Source organism: Mugil cephalus, chromosome 2 (assembly GCF_022458985.1).
Source record: "Mugil cephalus isolate CIBA_MC_2020 chromosome 2, CIBA_Mcephalus_1.1, whole genome shotgun sequence".
NCBI lineage: Eukaryota > Metazoa > Chordata > Actinopteri > Mugiliformes > Mugilidae > Mugil > Mugil cephalus.
This window is the reverse complement of record NC_061771.1, coordinates 30,658,344-30,669,397: the sequence shown is the minus strand read 5'-3', so window position 1 is coordinate 30,669,397 and position 11,054 is coordinate 30,658,344. Positions and strand designations below refer to the sequence as shown.

The 11,054-nt window shown below is 42.0% G+C and overlaps 1 protein-coding gene and 1 pseudogene across 1 annotated transcript; both read left to right on the top strand.

The window, feature by feature from the left end:
* The first annotated feature begins 511 nt into the window (after positions 1-511).
* On the top strand, positions 512-2,511 carry LOC125004065 (E3 ubiquitin-protein ligase TRIM21-like). Its single transcript, XM_047578415.1, has 2 exons — positions 512-633; positions 826-2,511. Exon 2 carries the CDS (start codon positions 835-837, stop codon positions 2,128-2,130), a length of 1,296 nt encoding a protein of 431 aa, XP_047434371.1. The 5' UTR covers positions 512-633; positions 826-834; the 3' UTR covers positions 2,131-2,511.
* A 6,290-nt stretch (positions 2,512-8,801) lies between these two features.
* Positions 8,802-10,453, top strand: LOC125004063 (annotated as a pseudogene).
* Positions 10,454-11,054: the final 601 nt, after the last annotated feature.

Below are 11,054 nucleotides of genomic sequence, written 5' to 3'. Positions count from 1 at the left end.
TCACATCTTCACATAATTATCCTTGGTATGAGCTGCTATAAATGTCAGTAATCAAACAGCTTATTCTGCTCACTGGCTGCAGCCTCTCTGTAGTTTTATCGCAGAATAACGTGACCTCATCTGAAGAACATATTTGATCTTCCTACAGTTCAGTCACTACATGAAAACAATGATCCAAACTGAATGAGTTTTTTTGTTTGTTTGTTTGTTTTAAGAGTTTATTGTTGTTAAAGAAAGTGAAGTGAAGTCTGGTGTAGTTCTCCTCAGTGACCAGCAGAGGTCAGAAAAAAACAACAATCAGAAGAGTTTGAATTAAAAAGAAACAAATACATTGAAGTCTTTTTATGATCTGCATTAAAGTCACACCTGGTAATAAAATAAGTAATAATCTCAGTACAATTTAAACTGATCACATCTCAACTTAAAGTAAGACACAAACCGTGACAAACAGAGCTGCAGTCAGAGGAGGGGCTAAACTGGAAAGACCACATTCAACATCACTTTACTGAAACAAAAGTGAAACTTTGTCTGGGCGGTGGCAGAGCTGCAGTCCGGACAAATTTCTGTGTTTATGTCTGAAGAAAATTCATCTGAGTTCATCTGTTTTTTTCTAAACATCTGACTCAAATACTGGTGAGTACAGCTGATAATATTTACTGTATTTCAACAACCAGCATCGAAACTTAGAGCTTCGGTCCAACAGGAAGTTCCACTCTTTCCACTTCATAATGACTCAGTATGTTTCTTTAGAAGTTCAATAACTCATCAATGATCAATGAATCTCGAATTAATCTGTATTGTTGTCTCTTTCTCTCTTGTTGTCAGTGTGTAGACATGTCTGCTGCCAGATGTCTGAGATCTGAAGATCAGTTTCTGTGCTCCATCTGTCTGGATGTGTTCACTGATCCAGTCTCTACATCATGTGGACACAACTTCTGTAAACACTGCATCACTCAACACTGGGATACTAATGAGCTATGTAAGTGTCCCCTGTGTAATAAAGTGTTTGAGACAAGACCTGAACTAAACATCAACACTTTCATCCGTGAGATTGTTGCTCAGTTCAAACATGAAGCTCAACACGGAATGAAGACAGAAGATAAAATTGAGCAGATGATCCAGAAGAGACGACTGAAGATTGAGCAGATAAAAGAGTCAGTGAAGATGAGTAAAGATGCTGCAGACAGAGAAAAAGCAGAAGGTGTTCAGGTCTTCACTGCTCTGAAGGAGTCTGTTGAGAGAGGCCTGGACCAGCTCATAAAGGAGATCGAAGACAAACAGAAAACAACAGAGAAACAGGCTGAAGGTTTCATCAAAGATCTGGAACAGGAAGTCTCTGAGCTGATGAAGAGGAGCTCTGAGGTAAAGCAGCATTCATGCTCTGAAGACCACCTCCACCTCCTCCAAAGTTTCTCCTCCCTGAAAGCTGCTCCACCCACCAAGGACTGGACAGAGGTCAGCGTCCGTCCACCATCATATGAGGGGACTGTGGTGAGAGCTGTGACTCAGCTGGAGGAGACACTCAGTAAAGACATGAAGCTGCTGGTTGAGGCTGAGCTGAAGAGGGTCCAGCAGTATGCAGTGGATGTGACTCTAGATCCTGATACAGCAAATCCTAAACTCATCCTGTCTGATGATGGAAAACAAGTGATTCATAATGATGTGAGGAAGAATCTTCCAGACAACCCAGAGAGATTTTCTACATGTGTTAATGTTTTAGGAAAGAAGAGTTTCTCTTCAGGTAGATTTTATTTTCAGGTTCAGATTAAAGGAAAGACTAAATGGGATCTAGGAGTGGCCAGAGGGTCAATCAACAGGAAGGGAAACATCAGTCTGAATCCTCAGAATGGTTTCTGGACTATTTGTTTGAGAAATGGAAATGAATACAAAGCTCGTGATGAGACTCCAGTGCGTTTCTCTCTTGGTTCTCGTCCTGAGAAGGTGGGGGTGTTTGTGGATTATGAGGAGGGTCTGGTCTCCTTTCATGATGTAGATACTGCAGCTCTTATCTACTCCTTTACTGGCTGCTCCTTCAATGACAAACTTTATCCATTCTTCAGTCCCTGTTTTAATGATGGTGGTAAAAACTCTGCACCTCTGATCATCTGTCCTGTCAATCAAACTGTCTGATCCATTTAATGATGAAGCTTTGAGATCAATGAATGAACTTGTTGATCTTCACTCTTTATTCACACTCTCTACACATATGCTTTAATACTACAATACTGGTACAGCTGAGAACACAAAGATATCAATGGATCAGAGAGATACGGTACAAACTGATTATTCTGGAATAAAATGATTTCATTGTGAATTATGATAAAAATGTTCATATCAACTTGTTTCTTTCATTAATGTTCTCATTCCTTAATTCATCAGTTTAGATTTAATGGTTGTTGGACTTTTACCTTTACTTGTTTCGACGTTTTTATTCTGTTTATTCATGAAACTCTTGTTTGGAATTTGTGATAATTGTAAAATGTGCTACAATTAAAGTCCTAGAGCTGTGAACTAGATCGTGTCTGTGTCATCAGGAGAGTTTGTTGAAGACAAGAATCTAAAACACTTCGACTTCCAATTCTCAAAAAAAAAAAAAAAGTGATTGATTATGAAAATGGGACAGTTTGTATTAATGAATATTTACACATAAATATAAGAGATTAGAACCATATGGATAATTTCCATCTCAAGTTTCATTGGCAGGTGAAAAATAAAAAAAATAGAGTCAACAAAATACCATAACTGAACAAAACATATGTTTGAGGGCGAGCCCCGGTAAACAGTTGCTGGCTGAGGCGGTGGATCATGGATTATGAGTCCAGTGAGAAAATCAAGGCACTTGGAGGGAGAAATCTTGTTTCCTTGTTTAATCTATGTTAGGCTAGCACAATTTACAAAGCATCAAGTTGATTGATTGGTCTGAAAATGAAGAAAGACAACAAACTGAATTACAACACAAAAGCTTGGTATATTATTCAACAGTCAAATCAAGAAAACTTTCCTGAATAAACTACTATACATTTAAATGAAATATCCATAACTCAAACTCACACATTTCTTGCCACAACACAATCTAGAACAATGATCAACTTATATTGTTAATTAGGAGGTAGAAAGAACTTACATTTCCTCCAAGAAGTTGGCGTAGGTCATGGATGAAGGCTTTGGCCTCAGCGGTAGTGTGAATGCTATGTAGACACTTGTCCACGGTTGTCTCTTCCTCTGCATATCTCTCCAGATGAACCTAAGCACTGCAGAGTCGGTAGGCTGAAGATGGATCCTGTGAAACATCGCAGAACCTAAGCAGGACACAGAGTAAGGAAGGCCCTAAGGGTGGTCCAGGCAACAGTAGCTCATTCAGTCACTGTCCCCAGTATTGGAAAGAACAGTCAAAGACGACTCTGTCCTTTCCGTTGTGGTGAACCATGTGGTGTGGTATAAACCATGACTCTGACAACCGGCCCACTCCTCCTGGTGAAACCTTTGATATATAGCCTGCTTCCTCCAGCTTTCAAATCTCTCAGAAGCGAGCTTCTGCTCTGTGTGGCGAAGCCTGGGGAGTACTGCTTCCGGGGGAGTATAGAGAGAATGATCAGTTGAACAGCGAAGAAGGGGCATGGCACAGCGTAGGATGCCATCTACTGTTACTCTAATGGTGGCTGTCTGGAGCAGAGTGAGAGCTTTCCGGTCTTCCTTTGAGCGGGTGGCAGCCTTCTCACTGTAGGGCAAGATGTCCATTTGTCAGAGGCGCTCTACATTCCTGTGAAGCTCGCTGGAAGCTGAGGCTATGGCAATGCGCAGGCACTGCTGAACTCCAGGTGAGAAATGGACAGTATCAACGGGTCCTTGAAGCAACCAGCCTTGTTGAGTGCAGATAGCAATGGGACCGCCTGGTGGTTCAGTGTGCACTGGTTGCACTGGGGGAATCAAGTGAGGCATGTCAGAACCAATGAGGAGTAGAGGTTGGACACGGTTAACTGGTGGTAAGGGAAACCCTCTGAGGTGTTTGCAATTCTGCTGCAACACCACAACTGGGTTGGTGTGTTCAGCAAGAGTCGGTCCCTCTACTGTGAAGGTGTGGGATATCAGGTGCTTCTCGAATGGCCATAATGGGGATGATACCTCCAGGGAGATTGATGCACCATTGAGTTGCTTGATGCTTTGATACACAGTTTGCAGGGGTAGAGTCTCGGGGTGGGAGATGAGGTTTAGCTGCTGTATCACTTGAGGAAGGACGATGCTCCTCTCTGAATCATCATCAAGTACTGCATGTGTCTCCATCTTCTGGTTCCCATAATGGAGGAGGACCTTAACCATCTTCAGCATTACTCTTGGAGATCTGTTGGGCCGGTCCAGATACACCTTTGTGGCGAGTGATCTGACTCTGTACACCTCCCATTTGGTTTCCTGGACTGACTCATGCAAGACAGTGAGATGTGTTTCCTTACAGGTTTTGCAAGGTCACTTAAGAGTGCACCGGGCCTCGGTGTGATTTTGTCCACATTTCTGACATAATTTGCCATCCTTGAGCCTGGTCCTGGTCAGCATCCAGCTTCTTAAATTCCTTGCAGGAATTAAGGCTGTGACCGTCACAATATGGGCAATAACATTTCGGCTTGGTTTTGACCTTGGCTTGGGTAGATTCTACCCTGGATGTTTCTTCTCTGGTTCCCTTCTCAGCTACATTGAAACACACAGTCGGTGGCTTCTCTTTGGACTGGACAGTTCACTGGTCTTTCCTAGCTGGTGGGGGGTAGTGGTCTGATAGAGTACTGTGACTCAACCAGAGATATGCTGTGGAGCCAGATAGCTAAGTCTTGAAGGGTGTACGTTCTGTCGGTGCCAGTCTGCAGAATGCCATATCACAGACAATACTCAACAAAACCATCGGAGTAGGTGGGAGGCATCTTACTCAGCAGTCGATCAATGTGGGAGCCACAGTGGAGCTCAAATCCATTTTGTCCCTCAAGGGTCCTTTACATGCCTACCAGTGACTGGACAGGCAAGGCAAATGAGTCGAAGGCGTTGGTGTCACCCATCTTGAGAGGAGCATTGATTATGGCACCTAGCTCACTCTGGACCAGCTGTCGCGGCTGCCTGTACTTATCTTGTAGAGCCTGCAGTGCACTAGTATATAGTGCTGGGTCATGCACATATGCCTTAGCAAGTTGCAGTGCATTTGGGAGCTTGATGTGTCCAGTCACCACTTGATATTTATATTGCAACACTTCCAAGTATGTTGTCTAATGCAAGCTTGAGCAGAGCAAAGTCAAGGTCGAGGGATTCCAAGGGTTGTTGCAAGGAGTAACTCATCTCCGGGTAGTGGTGCGTAACCAGGGTAGGGAGTGGAGAGAACTGGAGTGGTCTGTTGCCCGTGGTAAGTCGAGAAAAGTGGTGGAGCTCCTTGGCTGACATGCTGAGTGGTGTTGAGTGGCTCCATGATTGGTTGACCGTGGCTGTAAGCAGGTTGGTACACTGGTGACGACCGAAACTCAACAGGATTGGCAGGAATTTATCTAAGGAATGACCTTGTTACCGGTGCAGGGCCACTAGTAAGTTGTGACTCAAAAGACAATGCTAACTGAGGTATCATAAGGGCTAAAGGTACTGAAGTGATGACATGTACCCAAGTACATGTATCACAGGACTGAGTGTTAACACTGGGCCAGGTTAACTCATTGTGGGGGAGGAACCGGCCACATACATACCAACTTTCTGTCCGATGAAAACAAACTACAGGTATAAAATAAATGAAACAATAAGAAATTGAAACATAATGTTACATGGGCTACAATACAGCTGGAAACTGATGACACAAGTACATCATATCAATATATCAAGTTGTTGGCCTGAATGAGGTTATCCTGATTCTGAGCTGTGTTTGAGCTGAGCGGGGACATATGGCTGGGAATAAAGGGCTGGGCAATTAATTTCTACAGGGGGCCACATGAAAACTCTGAACTGTGTTGGAGGGCCAAACCAAATGATAACTTGAACGTAATTCTGCTCAATATTAATTTTCTCCCATTGTAAAAAGCAGTAAATTATATGTTGATAAGCTGCTACTGGTAATCAGAAACATAAGAATATTCTGTAAATATTTATTTAAATTTATGAGTTTTGCTGTAGGTTGAAGAGGAAAATGAAACACAATCCATCTGTAGTTTTGGATATAACGCATTGGAATGTTGGAAACTTTGTCCTCTTTGAAAACTTCAGTGGACCAAGAAGGGACCATGTAGCTACATGAATTATTTTCTGTATCTAAATAAAGCTCAATAAATGTTTAACCCTTTAAGACCTGAATGTTTGTCTGCCCACAAAGAGAATCTTGCTGTATTTGAATTACCGTAACTCCCCGATGGACAATATTCAAGTTGCGCATTCTAGAAAAAACGCTGCCATTACGGTAATGATGACGCATCGCTGCTGTCAGCTGCAGGTTGAAGAGCAACGATCGCGGAGCCCCAGCAAGAGAGAGTTGTTTGGAGGAATTTGTTGGTAAAAACAAAGTTAGTTATACCCTTGAGATGTTACGAAGGTCTTCCAGGCAAAAGCACAACTAACCAGTGTTCAGTCACAATGAATATTATCAATAGCGCAAACCACTGTGACTTACGGTAATTCAAAATCGGCCGCTTTGACGGATGCCAGCGATCCGTTCAGGCTTTTAAGGGTTAATAGATGGCAAGAAGCTGTCTGTGCTTATGACTGACATACCGCGGGCCAGACGGGAATGCCCAAAGGGCCGTATGTGGCCCGCGGGCCGTAAAATGCCCAGGTCTGCTTTATCGGATTCAGATAAATCCTGAAAGTTACCCTGACCCGAGCAGTAAGTTACAACAGGGGACTGTCTTATCTCCTTTCCTGTTCAATCTTTCCACCTCTGATTTCCGATACAGCTCTGCGTCCTGCCACCTGCAGAAGTTCTCTGATGAATCTGCATTTGTAGGGTGTACCAGAGATGGACAGGAGGTGGAGTATAGGACACTGATCGTGGATTTTGTGGAGTTGTCCCGGGCAAACCAACCACTCCTGAATGTGGACAAGACCGAGAAGCTGGACATTGACTTCAGGAGGAAGAGGACACCAGTGGAGCCCATCACCATCCAGGGCCTGGAGATGGAAGCAGTGGAAAACTACAAGTACCTGGGAGTCCACATGAACAACAGTCTGGACTGGAGGAACAACAGTGATGCTGTGTCCAAGAAAGACCTGAGAATCTTCTGAGAGTTTATCAGGAAACTCAGGTCTTTCAATGTGTGCAGTGAGTTACTAGAGTCTTTCTACCAGTCTGTTGTTGTGAGTGCCCTGTTCTTTACTATGGTTTGTTGTTGAAGTACAATAAAAGACATCAGTAGGATCGACAGATTGATCCGAAAGGCTGGACAAGTGATCAGTAGGGAGTTGGAGTCATTTGTCTCAGTGAGGGACAGGTGGACATTGGATAAACTGCTCTCCATTATGGACAATCCATCCCATCCACTACACCAAACATTTGAGGGTCAGTGGAGCTCATTCTCCAGCAGACTGATTCAGCTCTGCTGCCATTTATCCAGCTGTATAACAGCTCATCTCATTGTGTCAATTAAGCTGCTATGATCAATTATTTTCCCTTGTGAATCATTAAAGTTTGTCTAAGTGCCTCGATAACAATGAATCCAGCTTTGTGATACTGGAAATCCAGGGTTAACCCTGAAGTTACCTTATTTTTTTTTAAGTTTATTATTGTCATTGAAAGTGGCGTGAAGTCTGATATAGTTATTCTCTGTGACCAGCAGAGGTCAGAAAAAGACAACTAACAGAAGATATCTGTGAAGGTTCTCAGTCATCCAGGTCATGGTAATTCAAAAGGCTTTGAATAAAGGCAACTGGATGTGTAGAATTCCTTGAAGACATTTCACCACTTATCCAAGTAGCTTTTTCAACGTCTTTACAGACATATTGCTACATAATTTGGGACCAGCACCCTTCGACGAGTGCAGGTGTATGAGAGGACCTCAAGGCCTGTTTAGATCTCAATTTCCCACTAGTCTATCAGAACTGAAGAAATCACTTGGATGAGTGGCGTCACATCCAGGGTATATATAGGTTGAGAATGTTGTTTGTGGGTTTTTTTTTTTTTTTGGGGGGGGGGGGGGTGCTGTATGCTATGGGAAGAGCAGCACCCCATTTTTCTTTGTTAAAAGATGACTTTTGTTTGATGGAGAATAAAAGTCAACCTGTTTTTCTGCACACCTCCTGGTCAGCGTGAACTTTTTGTGACCCTGCACCGCTCTATACTACAGTGTTAATTCATGTCTGAATTTGAAGCAGGAAACAAACTGTTACAAACAGAGCTGCAGTCAGAGGAAGTGGTCAACCATGAAGACCAGATTCAACGTCACTTTCCTGAACTGACAGTCTAAGTTTGTCAGAGCGACGGCAGAGCTGCAGTCCAGACAGAGGTTTTTTCAGAGGTCAGAAAAAAACAACAATCAGAAGAGTTTGAATTAAAAAGAAACAAATACATTGAAGTCTTTTTATGATCTGCATTAAAGTCACACCTGGTAATAAAATAAGTAATAATCTCAGTACAATTTAAACTGATCACATCTCAACTTAAAGTAAGACACAAACCGTGACAAACAGAGCTGCAGTCAGAAGAGGGGCTAAACTGGAAAGACCAGATTCAACGTCACTTTACTGAAACAAAAGTGAAACTTTGTCTGGGCGGTGGCAGAGCTGCAGTCCGGACAAATTTCTGTGTTCCTACCTGAAGAAAATTCATCTGAGTTCATCTGTTCCTTCTCAACATCTGACTTAAATACTGGTGAGTACAGCTGAAAATATTTACTGTGTTTCAACAACCAGCATCAAAACTTAGAGCTTCGGTCCAACAGGAAGTTCAACTCTTTATACTTCATACTGACTTTGCATGTTTCTTTAGAAGTTCAATAACTCATCAATAATCAATAAATCTCTACTTAAACTGTGTTTTTCTCTCTTTCTCTCTTGTTGTCAGTGTGTAGACATGTCTGCTGCCAGATGTCTGAGATCTGAAGATCAGTTTTTGTGCTCCATCTGTCTGGATGTGTTCACTGATCCAGTCTCTACATCATGTGGACACAACTTCTGCAAACACTGCATCACTCAACACTGGGATACTACTGATCTATACAAATGTCCCCTGTGTAATAAAGTGTTTGAGACAAGACCTGAACTAAACATCAACACTTTCATCCGTGAGATGGTTGCTCAGTTCAAACATGAAGCTCAACACAGAATGAAGACAGAAGATAAAATTGAGCAGATGATCCAGAAGAGACGACGGAAGATTGAGCAGACAAAAGAGATAGTGAAGATGAGTAAAGTTGCTGCAGACAGAGAGAAAGCAGAAGGTGTTCAGGTCTTCACTGCTCTGAAGGAGTCTGTTGAGAGAGGCCTGGACCAGCTCATAAAGGAGATCGAAGACAAACAGAAAACAACAGAGAAACAGGCTGAAGGTTTCATCAAAGATCTGGAACAGGAAGTCTCTGAGCTGAAGAAGAGGAGTTCTAAGTTAAAGGAGCTCTCACGCTCTGAAGACCACCTCCACCTCCTCGAAAGCTTCTCCTCCCTGAAAGCTGCTCCACCCACCAAGGACTGGACAGAGGTCAGCATCCGTCCACCATTATATGAGGGGACTGTGGTGAGAGCTGTGATTCAGCTGGAGGAGACACTCAGTAAAGACAAGAAGAAGCTGCTTTCTGAGACTGAGCTGAAGAGGGTCCAGCAGTATGCAGTGGATGTGACTCTAGATCCTGATACAGCAAATCCCTACCTCATCCTGTCTAATGATAGAAAACAAGTTCACTGTGGTGATGTGAGGAAGAGACTTCCAGACAAACCAGAGAGATTTTCTACATGTGGTAATGTTCTAGGAAAGAAGAGTTTCTCTTCAGGCAGATTTTAGTTTCAGGTCCAGGTTAAAGGAAAAACTGACTGGGATCTAGGAGTGGCCAGAGAGTCAATCAACAGGAAGGGAAACATCAAACTCAATCCTAAGAATGGTTACTGGACTGTTTGTTTGAGAAATGGAAATGAATACAAAGCCCTTTCAGGTCCTCCAGTGCGTTTCTCTCTTCATTCTCGTCCTTTGAAGGTGGGGGTGTTTGTGGATTATGAGGAGGGTCTGGTCTCCTTTCATGATGTAGATACTGCAGCTCTTATCTACTCCTTTACTGGCTGCTCCTTCAATGACAAACTTTATCCATACATCAGTCCCTGTAATAACAGAGGTGGTAAAAATTTTGCACCTCTGATCATCCGTCCTGTCAATCAAACTGTCTGATCCATTTAATGATGAAGCTTTGAGATCAATGAATGAACTTGATCTTCACTCTTTATTCACACTCTGTACATATATGCTTTAATACTACAATACTGGTACTGCTGAGAACACAAAGATATCAATGGATTAGAGAGATATGGTACAAACTGGTTATTCTGGAATAAAATTATTTCATTGTGAATTATGATAAAAATGTTCATAACAACTTGTTTTCCTAATTTTCTCATTCCTTCATTCTTCAGTTTTTCAGTTTAGATTTAATGGTTGTTGGACTTTTACCTTTTACTTGTTTTAATGTTTTTACTCTGTTGATTCATTAAACGCTTGTGTGGAATTTGTGATAAGTGTAAAATGAGCTACAATTAATCTTGAATCTCAAACGCCTCAACTTCCACTTCTCAAAAAAATGTTTGTATTAATTTATGATATATGGATAATTTCCATCTCATTAGCAGGTGTAAAATAAAAACAGTCAACATAATACCATAACTGAACAAAAACATACAGAAAATAAAACAGGCATTCAACAACAAATAGTGCAGAGACACACAGAAAAGCTGGTGGAATAAGACTACCAAGCACTAATTAATTAAATGGTCACATGATCTGCCACTGTTAGACAAGATTCCACAGTGTTATACATGATTTTTCTACACAAATATAGAAGTTTATAGGAGAAATTAAATGAGTGATGTAACTTCAGACTGAAGTAAAACATGTAAATAAAGTATAGAATGTTGCA